Source organism: Furipterus horrens, unplaced genomic scaffold (assembly GCF_987537825.1).
Source record: "Furipterus horrens unplaced genomic scaffold, mFurHor1.1.pri manual_scaffold_6, whole genome shotgun sequence".
Taxonomy (NCBI): domain Eukaryota; kingdom Metazoa; phylum Chordata; class Mammalia; order Chiroptera; family Furipteridae; genus Furipterus; species Furipterus horrens.
The window spans coordinates 30132280-30148410 of NW_028327176.1; the positions used below are offsets into that span (position 1 = coordinate 30132280).

Below are 16131 nucleotides of genomic sequence, written 5' to 3' on the forward strand. Positions count from 1 at the left end.
GATAGGCGGGGCGCAGTGAGGACCCGGAAGTGGGGGTTTTGTAACCCGGAAAAAGAATCCTTCTCTGGCTGTATTGATGTTTTTAAGTTGCTGCTGTAACTGCTGCTAATCGTCGCAGAAGGATGGTGTGCGAGAAATGTGAGTAACGGGGCCGCTTCTGCGGGAGAAGGGGATAGGAGAACCTAACTGGAGTTTCCTGGAAACTTTGCCCTTTTTGTTTTGTACTTCTGCCACAGGTCTCTCGTTTTAGATTCTATCCTCCTACTGTGTCCTTGGATCATTCCTGCCCCTCCCCAAAACATATTGCTTTATATTTGCATTCCCGGTGGTCTCAGTTTTTTCACTTCTTTGTCTATTTTGTGTGGCTTCCCCCGACCCCGGATCTCATCCCATACAGCTTCTTGACTGGCTTCCTCAACCCACAGACCCTTAACTTTGGAATAGATCTTAAAAATCACTTCTGTATTTGCCGGATTTAAACAAATAGAAATACCAACACCCAGTTAAGTTTGAATTTCAGATAAACAACGAATAACTTTTTTTTGTATATATCCCATGGGGTATTTGTCACTTGTTTCTGTTTGCTGCTCCTTACTACTGTAAGAAGTGCTTTGTCCCGGAGCACTTACTTTTAGGAAGTTCTTTCAAAAGAAAACCCTATTTTGTGTGTGTGTATCTGATATTTAAGGTTTACGGGGCATCCTGACAACCGAAATTAGTATCCCTCCCAACGGCTTACGCGCATTTTTCACGAATAACTACAGTATTCAGGCAAGGTGGCAGGAGATTTTCACCACCTTCAAAGCAGTCTGTGTAGATTTCACTGGCTTTTAGAAGAGTCCTTTTTATATATCCAGTGATTTTTTTTTTTTTAACATTGTATTTATTTTTACAGAGATGGGAAGCGGGTGAGCGAGAGAGGGGGAGAAACATTGAGTTGCCTCTCTCACGCCCCCAGCTGGGGACCTGGCCACACCACTGAGCCACACCAGCCAGGGTGCCATCCAGTGATTCTAATGCCAATCTAGAAGATATGTTATGGTTTTTTGACTTCACAAACTGTCTCTATGTTTAAAAGTAGCTGTCATATGCCCAGGTCTGTTTTTCCCCAAGCTAGACATATGTGGCTCTTCTGTGACAAGATTTCAAATGTCTAGTTAACATAATCCATTTTGTTTATATGCCCCCAGTAGATAAAACTTTGAACCCAGACATCCATAAGTTTGAATCACAGATCTTATATTAGGTAAAAGAATGGCCACGGACAAGTTACTTTAATAAATTCTCAATGTGCAGGGAATAGTTTTGGGTCTCCAAATCTGACATTCACCCTCCACAATAAGACCTCAGCTTATCTTTCCAACTTAATTTTCACTAACCATTATTCTTTTTACACTTTGGCCAAACCAAACTATTTAGCATGCCCATGTGTACCCTGAACTTTCCTTGCCTTTCCGCAGGATGTGTCCTATTTTTTTGTTTGTCTTCATCCTCTTTCCTCCTCTTCCTTCACAGTCCCATTGCCACATACCCTCTCGACTGCCATTCCCTCAGAGCTTTTTTTGGGTTTCCCTAGCCAAGGTTTGTTTCCTTCTCCATGGATTTTCTTCTAGTATGTTAGTTCTCAATTTATTTTAGCTCTCAATTATTATATTTTTTATTTTCTAGCTTATTTTTTTTGTTGTTGTTCTCTGAATCCTTTGAAAATCTGATGAAAACTGTAAACTCTTAGCAGAGTCTATTTATAAAAAGGAATATGCAAAAGGTTTGTGTACAGTTTCATCTAGTTCACATATCTCCTCAGGTCCACCCATAAAACTCGACTTAAGGGTTAGAGAAATCCAAAAGCTCCTTGGAACCTAGAACTTTATCTAACTCATCGTGTTTCTTTGTCTCTGTATGATGTATAGATGCTTAGTAAGTATTTATGAAATGAATAGATTTATCGGATTTGTTTACCTGATTTGTTTAAAGTGTACAGAGGAAGCCTTTTATACTATAAATTTTACTAAGGATCAATTATCCATTTCCCACAGTTAATAACTTAAGTCTCAGTTCACTGACCCCAACCCCAGTATTAACAGGCTCCTACTGTAATATGACAGTTCATACCATTGTGAATTTTAGGCATAATATAATGTATTTATTAGATAGTAAATACTAATTCTCCTTACTTTTACTATCCTGTTGTAACAGGTGAAAAGAAACTTGGTACTGTTATCACTCCAGATACATGGAAAGACGGTGCAAGGAATACCACAGGTATTGTTCCTTTTAGAACACAGAAGTTGAATCAAATTCTTCCTGTGAATAATATTTTAGTTTTTAGAGTATTTGTAAATGAAATGTTATGGGTACAAAATATTTTATCTATTCAACATTAAATTATACTGGATCCCCCAACAATTTAATATTTTACTTAGTTCTCTTAGTTATATGTCAAAGTTCCTAATTTGGTAGGCAGGAGGTAGCAAAACAATTAAATTATTTTCAAGCAATGAGTATATCATACAATTGATTTGATTCAGCTTAATTAGTTAGTATCTAATCCCCCTATCCTCCCCTGATTTTTATATTCTTAAGCAAATCATTTAAATGTTTTCACCTTCTTAATCACTTTTTTGCTGTAAGATAATTTATTACAGACTAGTCAATACCATCCTCCTAATCATTAAATACAGTGCAAATGTCAAAGGGAAAGAAAAGAAACACTTTCACTATATTTGAGGTCTATGGTACTAAAGTAGTGGCTTCTAGATTTTACAGTGGTTAAATTAAATGTAGATCCATTTCTTTCTTTTTTATTTTAATTATATTTTATTGGTCATGCTATTACAGTTGTCCTGATTTTTTCCCCCTTCCACCTAGCACCCCCTACTCCCTCAGGCAATCCCCCCACCATTGTTCATGTCCATGGGTCATGCGTATAAGTTCTTTGGCTACTCCATTTCCTGTACTGTACTTTACATCCCCACGGCTATTCTGTAACTGTCTATTTGTATTTCTTAATCCCCTTACCTCTTCACCCACTCCCCCACACTTCCTATCAGGCAACCATCAGAATGCTCTCTGTATCCATGATTCTGTCTCTGTTCTTTTTGTTTGCTTAGTTTGTTTTTTAGATTCAGTTGTTGATAAATACGTGTTTATTGCCATTTTATTGTTCATAGTTTTGATCTTCTTTTTCTTAAATAAGTCTCTTTAACATTTTGTGTAATAATGGTTTGGTGATGATGAACGCCTTTAGTTTTTTCTTGCCTGGGAAGCTCTTTACCTGCCCTTCAATTCTAAATGATAGCTTTGCTGGGTAGAGCAATCTGGGCTGTAGGTCCCTACTTTTAATGACTTGAATATTTCCTGCCAATCCCTTCTAGCCTGCAAAGTTTCTTTTAAGAAATCAGCTTAAAGTCTTTTGTATATTTCTTATGTAACTAACTTCTTTTCTCTTGCTGCTTTTAAGATTCTCTCTTTATCTTTAACCTTCGGCATTTTAATTATGATATGTCTAGGAGTGAGCCTCTTTGCATCCATCTTGTTTGGGTCTCTCTGTGCTTCATGCACTTGCATGTCTGTTTCCTTCACCAAATTAGGAAAGTTTTTTTTTCCTCATTCTTTCAAATCGTCGTCGGCAGCCGTCCATCTCGAGAGACAATGGTGTAGCTTCTTAAGAGTCTATCTGCACCGCCGAGAATGGTTGTGCAGTCCGACTCGGGAGTGACACGGTATCTGTCTCCTCCCGTGTTGAATCGACATCTTGCGATGACGCTGGAGTGTCCTCTCCAGTGAAGCTGAAGCTACAGAGCCTGGGCAGGGTGATATGGAGGGTCTGCTGTTGCCCATGCAGCAGACCCCCCCTCTCTTCGCAGCTGAAGGGTCCAAGGGAAAGACGGAGTCAATACAGCTTGGCTTCAGGTGCGCCGCAGGAGTTGCCGGTGTTGACTACAATGTCAAACCGCCTTAGGGACTCCGGCTCCGGATTTTCTGTCGGGGTTTACTCCCTTAGCCTTTCCCCTGAAGAGGTATGCCGCAAGGCAGCGGAGGTTTTTTGGAGTCAGAGTTTTCCTTCTCTGATGTGCCCTGACTGGAAGATCGAACCAGCGACACTTAGCTCGCAGGCCGACGCTCCATTTATTTTAGTATTTATATATATATTTTAAGGCTTTATAAATCCTTCCCACACACTTATAAACTGTTCCCAGTCCCTTATTAACCTTTCCCACTCCCTTAACCTTTTCCACACTTTTATAAACACTATTTATGTTCTTAAACATATTGTACACTCTTAAACCTACGTAACTTTAACAACATACATATACAGTACTACAAAATCCCGCAATATAGCGAAAAACACGTGATAAATAATTAAATATAATATTTTTTTAAATCCCGCAATACAGTGAGGCCGCGATAAGTGACCATGATATAGAGAGGGCCTACTAGATTTCCAGTTTCCTGCTCTTTCTTTTCTCTTTCTGCCATCCCTATGATGCAAATGTGTGGCCTCTTGAAGTTGGCCCAGAGGCTGCTTATACTAGCCTAATTTTTTTGGATTCTTTTTTTATTCTTGTTCTCATTGTTTTTTTTTTTGCTTCCTTATGTTCCAAATCACCGATTTGATTTTGAGCTTCATCCACTCTACTCTTGTTTCCCTGTAAATTGTTCTTTATTTCTATTAGTGTATCCTTGGTTTCTGACTGGATCTTTTTTATGCTGTTGAGGTTCTCACTAAGTTCCTTGAGGAGACTTATAACCAGTGTTTTGAACTCTTCATCTGATAGATTGCTTATCTCCATTTCATTTAGCTCTTTCTCTGGAGTTTTGATCTGTTTTTTCATTTGGACCATGTTTCTTTGTCTCTATGTTTTGACAGCTTCTCTGTGTTTGTTTCTATATATTAGATAGAGCTGCTTTGACTCCCTGTCTTGGTTGTGTGGCCTAATGTAGTAGGTGCCTATCATCCAAGCTGGGTACTTGAGGTGTGCCCTTTGTGTAGGCTGAGTACACCCTTCTCTTGTAGTTGAGCCTTGATTGCTGTTGGTGGGTCAATGGGAGGGATTTACCCAGGCCAGTCAGCTGCAAGGACTGGCTGTGACCACTGACACCACCTTCTGCCCTCCGTGGAGAATCAGCTGTGTAGGGGCAGGGTGGTGGTGCTCTGATGTGGTCTGTAGCTGCCCACTGGGTGCTCAGGCTCTGGGATTTTCTGGGTGGTGCAGGCCAAGGTCAGCCCCCGACCTATGTTTTGCCTGGGGCCACCCTGCCTGAACTGTAAAGCAATCTGAGGTGGCAGCTACTTGTGCTGGACTTGGAGATTCCCAGGGGAGTCAAGCTGTGACTCTAGGCTGGCTGCTGCTAGTGCTGGGCCTGGGGCTCACTGAGACCAGCTGTTCCTTATTTGAGAGGATTTAGGAAGTTGTGAAGCCTGAGCCAAGACCAGCCATTCCTGTGAAAAAGCAGCTGGTGTGGCACATCATTTGGGTGAGGCAGAGTCTCAGGGGATTTCCAGGGCAGTACTAGCCAGGTTGATGGTGTTTCAGATATGGTACCAGCTTACTGGCTCTGTCGGGGGAGAGCTCAGAAAAGGGACAATGGCCTCTGCTGGCCTTTATGCCAGCCATTTCAGTTCCTCCCTGTATGTCACTGGTACCTTTCAAGCTGTTATCTTGCCACTGGAGCTGAGAGGGAGTGAGTCTGAGTAAGTGAGTCCATGTGTGGGTTCTTTGAGAGGAGCTGCTTGGGGCTCCAGCAGTTTCTTCCACCGACTCAATCGCCTCTGCTTTTTGCAGCGAGAAGTTGTGGGGACTTATCTTCCTGGCACTGGAACCCTGGGCTGGGGGGGTGTGGTGTGGGGCTGGGAGTCCTCACTCCTGAGATACCCCTCCTGGATTTTTATCCACCACATGCAGATGTGGACCAGCCCATTCCACATCTTGCCCCTCCCACCAGTCTGGATGGATATGGTTTCTTTAATTCCATAGTTGTTAGTTTCCATTCAGCTTGATTTCCGATGGTTCTGAGTTATAGTTGTTCTATATTTTAGTTGTAATTTTGACATGGTTGTGGGAGGAGGCAAGCCATGTCTGCCTATGCTGGCATCTTGAGTCTGAGAAATAAAATGATAGTTTTATCTAAATTTTTGATTTTTATTGTTTTCCTAATAAATATTTGTTTTCTATTAAGTAATATCCTAAGAACCTCGTTATTAAATGAGGTTTTTTGAAAATTTTGATTTAGGTTAATCTGTTGGTAGAAGGTGAAAAATGAACCTTTTAACTGATTGTTTAATGTTATATGTATATACTATATGTGAAATATTTAATAGAAATAACTAACTGAAATGCATGTTTGTTTTGATACAGAAAGTGGTGGAAGAAAGCTGAATGAAAATAAAGCTTTGACCTCAAAAAAAGCAAGGTAGGTATAGGAGCATCTTTAGAGCAGTAATATATTAAATTACCAATCTTTTTAATAGTAAACATACTGACATGAATTTGGTGTGCACCTTCTATTGTGATAATGCAGTTAAGTAGCTCCTAGCATGCAAAACCAAGCTATCTGTTATAGCCTGCTGGTTTCACCCTGTTCTTCCTCACTGTGTCAATATAGGAAGATACTAGTGCTACTTTATTTTTATAATTTCACCGGAAAACATGACTTTTTTTCTAGTTCTTTTTTTTTTAATTACCAGATGGCATTATTTCATTGCTGTTAGAGAGAAAGGAAAGGAGAGAGAGAAACATCAGTGTAAGAGAGAAGCATCATTGGCTGCCTCCGGTACAAGCCTGTTCCGGAGATTGCACATGTCTGGTTCAGGGGTCTAACTCACCACCCAGGCATATGCCCTGACTGGGAATCGAACCTGCAGCCCTTTGGTTACAGGACAATGCTCCACCGAGCCACACCAGCCAGGGCTTTCTAGTTCTTAATTATTCTGCAAATCAGAGGCAACAGAGAAGTATGGAAATAGCATAAGTTCTGGAGGCAGATTTCAATTTGAATCTGGCCTCCATCACCGTCTAGCTCTGTGACCTTACACAAGGTAGGCTAGTTTCTTAACTTTTCTGAACTTTAATTTTTTCTCTGAGAATGGGGATAAAAATGTCTCGCACCTTAAGAACAATTACTGACACCGTTTTATTATAGCCAGTCTTAAAAATCCCATGAACCCTTGCAGCTGCCACCCCATTTTCTTGCTTCCCTTCACAGCAGAAGTTTTCAGAAACCCTATCTAGATACTTTCCCAGTGTCCTTGAGTTCCATTTTCTCCTTCAGCCATCCCAGTCAGGCCCTTGTCCCAGCCACACCGCTGAAACTGCTCTTGTCGGGATCACACAGGACATTTCAAACTGATGTCTGCTACTTTATTTTTATCTTACTTAACACTTTAACAGCTCTTTATTTTTGAACCCTTTATTCTTTGGACCCTGGGACACCACATTCTTCTTTCCTCCCAACTCACTGGCTGTTCCTTCTTAATCAGGTGCCTTAAGACTCAATCCTAGACTTTTTTTTTTCTTTCTATTTGTAAATTTATAATTTCTCCTCAGTTGACTTTGGTCCAGTGGTTTTAAGTTCAAACTGTTAATTGCTCCCAAATATATATAGTCCTGACTTTTCTGAGCTCTAAACTGTCCGCTTGGCTTATCGAACCGCATGTCTTACAGGTAGCCACTTTGTCTTTCAGTCTCCAACCATAGTCTTCTCATCGTTGTCCAGCTCAGCTGTGCAAGCCTAAAAGCTAGAGCTCAGTACTGGTTCCCTCCTTTCCTACACTGCCTGTGCCCATCAGCAAGGCCTTTGATTCTGCTACCAAAGTATAGCCTGAATCCACCTGCTTTTGTCCATGTCACTGCTATTACCGTGTTATTTCTAGCTCAAGTACCTTAATAACTTTCTATCTCCCTGCTGACTCTCAATTTCCTTATAGTTAAGTGTAAACAGCATGTAACTTCTTTGCTCAAAACCTCCATTGGTTTTCTCTTTATGTTTAATAACTCGCAAGCACCCTACTGTGTTGCTACAAGGTCCTCCGAGATCTGGCCCCTCCCACCTCTCTGACTTCCTATTGTAGCAACGCCTGCATCAGAGAGGCCGAGCCTGCGCCCTCTCCGGGGAGAGGTTTTTGCAGTACTGCTCCCTTCTTCTAGAGCTCACCCCTCAGAGCATGCAGAGCTCCTCCTTCTCTTCCTTGGGTCTCAGCTGAAATGTTACTTCCTCAGAGAGGGTCTGTAACCAGCATCTAAACTAATGTCTTCCCTTGTGTCTGCCACAGTGTTCTGTTTGAATTTCCTCTGCAACACATTATTACTCTCTGAAAAGCGTATTTGTTTCATTACTTATTGTCCATCTCTCAGTAGAATGTCAGCTTGAGGGCAGAGGCTCCGTCTCTCAGGTTTATCTTTGGTATTTAAAACAGTAGCAGGCATGTAGTAGGCACCCAGTATATATTTGCTGAGCAACTAAATACCTGTTTAATGACATTATCCCAAGGATTAGAAATAATAGTAAAAATAAAACTTTTACTATATCCAGTGACTGGCACATGAATAGCACAATAGACTAAATCTTTTTTTTAATTATATTTTTTGGTTTTTCAATTACAGTTGTCCCATTTTTTTCCCCATTGCTCCCCGCCACCCAGCCCACCCCTTCTCCCACAATCATATCCCACCCCGTTGTCCATGTCCATGAGTCATTTATACACGTTCCTTGACTAAACCCTTCCCTTACTTATCCCCCTTCTCTCCCTCCCCCATCCCCCCTAATAACTTATTCTGTTCCTTGTTCTACTTAGTTCATTTCTTTGTGTTGTCCTTTAGTTTCCTGTATTAAGTGATATCATACGGTATTTTTCTTTCTTTGCCTGGCTTATTTCGCTAAGCATAATTCTCTCTAGTTCCATCTATGTTGTCGCCAATGGCAGGAGTTCCTTCTTTCTCTCTGCTGCACAGTATTCCATTGTGTAAATGTACCACAGTTTTTTGATCCACTCATCTACAGATGGGCACTTAGGCTGTTTCCAGCACTTGGCTATTGTAAATAGTGCTGCTATGAACATAGGGGTGCATAGGTTCTTTTGAATTAGGGTTTTAGGATTTTTCGGGTATAATCCTAGCAGTGGAATCGCTGGTTCAAAAGGCAGTTCCATCTTTAGTTTTCTGAGGAAATTCCATACTGTTTTCCACAGTGGCTGCACTAGTCTGCATTCCCACCAACAGTGCAGTAGGGTTCCCATTTCTCCACATCCTCACCAGCACTTGTTGTTTGTTGACTTATTGATGATGGCCATTCTGACTGGTGTGAGGTGGTATCTCATTGTGGTTTTTATTTGCATCTCTCTGATGGCTAGTGATACTGAGCATTTTTTCATGTGTCTATGGACCTTCTGTATGTCCTCTTCGGAGAAGTGTTTGTTCAGGTCCTGTGCCCATTTTTTAATTGGGTTGTCTGTTTTCTTGATGTTGAGTCATATAAGCTCTTTATATATTTTGGAGATCAGTCCCTTGTCTGAGGTATCATTGGCAAATATGTTTTCCCATATGGTTGGTTTCCTTTTCATCTTGCTGATGTTTTCTTTTGCTGAGCAGAAACTTTAGTTTGATGTAGTCCCATTTGTTTATTTTTTTCTTTATTTCTCTTGCCTTAGGAGATGTATCCATGAAAATATTGTTACGTGGTATATCTGAAATTTTCCTGCCTATGTTTTCCTCTAGGACTTTTATGGTATCACAGCTTACATTTAAGTCTTTGATCCATCTTGAGTTTATTATTGTGTGTGGTGTAAGTTGGTGGTCTAGTTTCATTTTTTTGCACGTCCCTGTCCAGTTCTCCCAGCACCATTTGTTGAAGAGACTCTTCTCACTCCATTTTATGTTCCTTCCTCCTTTATCAAATATTAGCTGATTGTATAGTCCTGGATTTATTTCTGGACTCTATTCTGTTCCACTGATCTATATGTCTGTTCTTATGCCAGTACCAGACTGTTTTGATCACAGTGGCTTTGTAATATTGTTTGATGTCTGGTATTGTGATTCCTCCTGCTGTGTTCTTCTGTCTCAAGATTGCGTTGGCTATTCGGGGTCTTTTTTGATTCCATATGAATTTTTAAAGTATTTGTTCTAGGTCTGTTAAATATGTCATTGGTATTTTAATAGGGATTGCATTGAATCTGTAAATTGCTTTGGGTAATATGGCCATTTAGATGATGTTGATTCTTCCCATCCATGAACATGGTATTTGCTTCCATTTATTTGTATCTTCCTTAATTTCTTTCTTCAATGTTATGTAATTTTCAGAGTACAGATCTTTTATCTCTTTGGTTAAGTTTATTCGTAGGTACTTTATTTTTCTTGTTGCTATAGTAAATGGTATTTTCTTTTTTGTTTCTGTCTCTGATATTTTATTGTTGGTGTACAGAAATGCCTTAGATTTCTGTATATTTATTTTGTACCCTGCTATTTTGCCAAATTCGCTTATTATATAGAGTAGTTTTTCAGTGGAGTTTATGGGTTTTCTATATATACTATCATGTCATCTGCATATAATGATAGCTTTACTACTTCTTTCCCAATTTGGATGCCTTTTATTTCTTTTTCTTGTCTGATTGCTGTGGCTAGGACTTCCAACACTATGTTGAATAGGAGTGGAGAGAGTGGACATCCTTGTCTTGTTCCTGATTTCAGGGGGAATGCTTTCAGTTTTTGTCCATTAAGTATGATGTTGGCTTCAGGTTTCTCATATATAGCCTTAATTATGTTAAAGTATGCTCCCTCTATTCCTATTTTGCTGAGTGTTTTCATCATAAATGTGTGTTGTACTTTATCAAATGCTTTTTCTGCATCTATTGATATGATCATGTGATTTTTGTCTTTCATTTTGTTTAGGTGATGTATTATATTTATTGATTTGCAAATATTAAACCATCCTTGCATCCTTGGGATGAATCCCACTTGATCGTGGTGTATGATCTTTTTAATGTATTGCTGGATCCTGTTTGCCAATATTTTGTTGAGGATTTTAGCATCTATGTTCATCAGTGATATTGGCTTGTATTTTTCTTTCTTTGTTGTATCTTGACCTGGTTTTGGAATTAGGGTAATACTGGCTTCATAGAAGCAGTTTGGAATTTTTCCCTCTTTTTGGATTTTTTGGAATAGTTTGAGGAGGGTAGGAGTTAGTTCTTCCCTAAATGTTTTGTAAAATTCGCCTTTGAAGCCATCCAGTCCAGGGCTTTTGTGTGCCGGGAGATTTTTGATTACTGTTTCAATTTCCTTCTTTGTTATTGGTCTGTTGAGACTTTCTACTTCTTCTTGATTCAGTTTTGAAAGGTTATATGTTTCTAGTAGACTTAATCTTTTAAGTGATGAGTAATGTCATATTATGTATTGTTGACTGACTTATTGATGTCTTTTAAGAGCATTCAGTTATTATTGACTGAGTTGTTATTTTTACAGGTTGTAGATTTTAAATACTTCTAGTTCCTCTATGCTCCCAAATTTACTCTGATATCATTAAAAAGTAGTTATTACTTTGGAAAGTGCACTACTGTATTGCATTGATTCTAAGATACCATCATTTATAAGATGCATCATTGCTTTAACAAAGAAAAAGCTCTGCCAATTAATACTTGTAAGATTTCAGAGATATTGAAATGGGCATCTTAGAATGATATAATATGGTTTTTAGAAAAAGTAATCTTCAGACATACAGGTTGAAACAATTGAGCATATTGAAAAGAAGAATATTGCCTAACTTCTCATGTGGGGAGTAAAGTGATATTCTTTAGGGTTTGAAAAAATTAGCCTTTTAAAATTAGCTATTGTACTGTGTACGCGAAGAGAAGAAAGTGTTGGTATTCAGTATATGAGTATTTTTAGAAGAAGTTATTGTCCATTTTAGGGAAAATATTTCCTCTAAATTTATTTTGCACCTCATTCACTATAAGGTGGCATTTTTATATAGTAGGATCTTTTTTATTCAAGAGATTAGGTCAGTTATTGAAGAAATCAGTGAAAGTAGGCAATCTTTAAAAATACACACTTTAAGCCCTGGCTACTGTGGCTCAGTGGACTGAATGTCGGCCTGTGAGCCAAGTGTCGCTGGTTTGATTCCCAGTCAGGGCACATAACTAGGTTAAACGACAGGTCCCCAGTTGGGGGCATGAGTGAGAGGCAACCACACAGTGATGTTTCTCGCCCTCTCTTTCTCCTTTCCCCTCTCTCTAAAGATAAACAAATAAATAAATTATTTTTAAAAATTTAAAAAATACACATACTTTATTTTATTTTAAATTAAAACACATAACTACATGCATTGAGACAAAGCCTTTGAGTGTGAATTCTTCATCATTTTCCTGATATAATTCATAACCAGAATATATATTTCCAGCGTCTAAAGTGGAGCAAGAACTGATAGTTGCAAAGTGCCAAATCCTCCCATTTTTCTCTATTTTTAACAGTTGTCTTACCCACACTTAAACCAGTTGTCTTACCCACACTTAAATCAATAGCAGTTCTAATGATTCAGACTTAACTAGTCATCCTTAAACAGCCACTTAGTTTTTAATACACTCACCCACTCTTTTGGCACCCATATTTCATCTGTTTCCATAGTATTATGTCAGACAAATAGATTGACAAATATGTTGGCTATAAACAGATTTGGGATTAAGTACAACTGGCTCTTTATAAGTATACAGCTTGCATGAAGGGTTGGAGTGTGCAGGAGTTTTATATTGTAGCCAGATGGAAGAGTGCTGTGCCTATCAATAGTAGAGTTTGATAGAGGGAACGGAGAACATGGATTAATCCCATTTGTTGCTTAAGTGAGGTTATCTAAGAGTGTTTCTGTGTTTCTGTGGTATTACACATTTTCTTTCTTTAAAAAAATCTCTAGATTTGATCCATATGGAAAGAATAAGTTTTCTACTTGCAGAATTTGTAAAAGTTCTGTGCACCAACCAGGTTCTAACTACTGCCAGGGCTGTGCCTACAAAAAGGGTAAGTTTCATACCATTTTTCTGTTCATATCAAATCTATTTTATTTGATACTGATTTGAATAATATAGAAAAGGAACAGCCTTTATAAATTCAATTATAATCAAATTTTATTTCTTCTAAGACAAAATAGAACTTGTTCATTGTTAAAAGTATATATTTTCTTTTTCTCTTTTCTGATACTGTAAAGTTATGTTTTTAGCTTCAGAATTGACTTAAATTAACCAAACCATTGGTATTATATCTGTTGGTATTAGACATTAGTTGGTGTTATTATCTGATGCTTACATGTTTTCTTTTGTTTTAGGCATCTGTGCAATGTGTGGAAAAAAGGTTTTGGATACCAAAAACTACAAGCAAACATCTGTCTAGATGTATTGATGAAAGTGTCTGGCTTTCTATATGATTTTGCTTTCTGCTCTAAATTTTCAAGGCACATCATAGATGTATGTTCAAGTTACAAAATAACATGTTTTAAGACAATTAAGTTAAACAAGGGAAGTTGATTGGTTTTCATTTTTTTGCTCTCAAGAAGTTCTCAATAGAAACAGTGTAATTAGTCTGCCTTACATGCATCTAATTGAACCAGAATAAGTGGCAAATTTAACAACAAAAATATTGGCCCAGTTCTGTATGCATTTTTTATTTAACATTATTCATATAATTCTTATTATCCTCTCCCTCTGTTTTACTTATAGGTATTGCAGAAGTGAAAAGGAGATTATTGTTATTTGCTCAGAACTTGGCATCCAGACTTACACTCTTCAGGCCCTCAAGGGTTCCCTTTTTGGTTGCCTAGTTCTTAGAATCAGCAGTCCCTTAATTAATTGCAGCTTCACAGGGTATTTAACTATCTGAGACCAGTATCACTGAATGGTTCCTTAGAAATTAGCTCAGACTCAAATCAAACACAAAAGTTGTGTATATGATTTTTAAAAATTTGTTCTTGAAGCCGTATTGCTAATACCTTTCATATGAGAATAAGAATACAAAGGATACCACATATATATCTAAATGAATACACTGGATTTCAGGAGAACACATGTTATGCACATGACCTTGAATTCAGACTATTATGAAAGCCAAGAGAACAGTGTTTGTTATGATGATGTATAATGGAAATGAATCAGCATTCTTTGGGAAAGCTCTTTGCAGCAAAAATGAAGCTTTGTTAATCCCCGGCCCACCAAAAAATAAATAGAACAAAGCAAACATTTTGGTTCTAAAAATATGTGTATATATCTTCAAAGAGAGATTTTTGTTATACTATCAGAGGTTCAGGACTTATGCTTTGGAAACCTGCAGCCTACTAAGGGAGACCAAAAAAGGGTTCCCTAATGTCAAGTACAGTATGTAAAATACCACTGTCAAATGTGTAGAATAGATAACATGATATACATAATATAGATACTGCATTTTTATTTTAAAGTTATGGAAAATAAAGTTTTAACTTTATAAGTGTTTTAAAATAGTGTTTCTGGGATACATTGTTATTAATATCCAGAAAGATCACAAGGATAATGTAAAATATAATAAAAAATAATAGCTGTGAAGACTGGAAATATATTCTCATGCTTGAATCAATTTGGGACTTTTAGTTAAAATCAACAGAAAGTACTCATAATAGGACCCAGTTAAAGAGTGGGCCAGATCTGTTAAAAGTTGGGTTGGACAACTTTGGGAAAGGTACATTTCTTAGATATTAACTGGAATCTGGACTTCCACAACTCAATTTCGTACTTACACCTTAAGTAGCCTCCTTGCATAAATAACCCAGTCGCCAGACACAGATTCTCTTGTGAAGATTTTCATTAGTGTTAAATATCAGAACAGAATATAAATATTATAAATCTTCATATTGTTGAAATAATGAATGGCTGACATACATTGAATAGAATTTATTAAATGAGAAGGAAAAATCCCAAAACAAAACATGAACATAAAATATTTTTTAAAAGGAAACACATGAATAGAAACTATAACATGAAATAGGACGAAAGAATTATAGCCCAACATAGTCTTAAAGTAAATGTAAAAGTGATGAAATAAGGTAATTATTAAAATCCCAGACATTTAAATACATATATTAGAAACAACATAGATATCAATAGAACACTTCTCCAGTACATTGATTAGAATAGGTAGCCATCAAAATGATACAGGAATTACATATATATGCAGAAGTTTGGGTATATACATAGAAAACATCTGAAAGCTATTAATACTTTTTTTCCCCCCTGTGGACTGGAACTGAGGGCTAAGGAAAGAGAGACTTAACTTCTTATAACCTCATACCAACCACCTAATACTTTTTAGCTCCAAGTTTCCTTAGCTAGAGGAGCAGGAGAATACCGGTCATTTTAGTATCCTAGAAATATGTTTACATACACGTGTATTTGTTTTGAGAATTTTAGAAGAAATACATATATTGTTCTGCACTTGGACTTTTTTTTTAATGTTTCTCTTGTTTGCTTTACCATTTTCACTTTATCTTTTGTTATATATTTTTTTCTTGACTCATTTGAGAGTACATTACAGACATCATACCCTTTACTTTTTAATGCTGTATCTGTACTTCGTAAGAACAAGCATGCTAAGTACAGTTGTCAAATTCAGGAATTTAGCCTTGATAATAATACTTTCATCTACACTCCCTCTTCCAATTTTATTTATTGTTCAATTGCTTTTTTTTTCTGTTATAGTATCTTATCCAGGATCATATGTTACTTTATCATGAATTTTTAGCTTCTCTTGTTTTTTGTAGTATTGATGTATTTGAATAATATAGGTCAGCTAATGCATAGAACATCCCTCACTGTGGGTTTCTCCAATGTTTCTTTATGTTTTAAATTCCATTATGCAGTGTGGGTTGAAATACTATGAGTGATGTGTCCTCCAGTGTCACAGCCAGACACACAGAACATTACTTTGTATATTATTGGTGATGTTCACTTTGATCACTTAGGTAAGATGTTGCTAGTCACTGTAATTATTGTTTTTCCTTTGTAATTAGTGCTTAATTTGTGAGGAGATATTTTTGAAACCATGTTGATATTCTGTTCCTCATCAAACCTGCCCCTCCTAGATTAGCATCCTTTGCTATTTCTTATCAGAAAAATATTTTGCTGTGATGTCT

At 37.6% G+C, this 16131-nt stretch overlaps 1 protein-coding gene across 4 annotated transcripts in view; it reads left to right on the plus strand.

Annotated features, from left to right (window-relative positions):
* The first annotated feature begins 4 nt into the window (after positions 1-4).
* The window catches only part of CRIPT (CXXC repeat containing interactor of PDZ3 domain), a 44698-nt gene continuing 28571 nt past the window's right edge, over positions 5-16131 (plus strand). For 2 of the 4 annotated variants that reach the window (XR_016511904.1, XR_016511905.1), the window contains exons 1-5: positions 11-138; positions 2197-2262; positions 6360-6414; positions 12895-12998; positions 13303-13441. Coding sequence is in view for 2 of the 4 variants with exons in the window: in XM_090281246.1 (XP_090137372.1) it covers positions 123-138; positions 2197-2262; positions 6360-6414; positions 12895-12998; positions 13303-13367 (306 nt within the window). In the remaining 2 variants the exon portion in view is untranslated. Of the gene's footprint in view, positions 139-2196; positions 2263-6359; positions 6415-12894; positions 12999-13302; positions 14558-16131 lie in introns of those variants that run through there. The other 2 variants (XM_090281246.1, XM_090281248.1) reach the window with 2 other exon arrangements.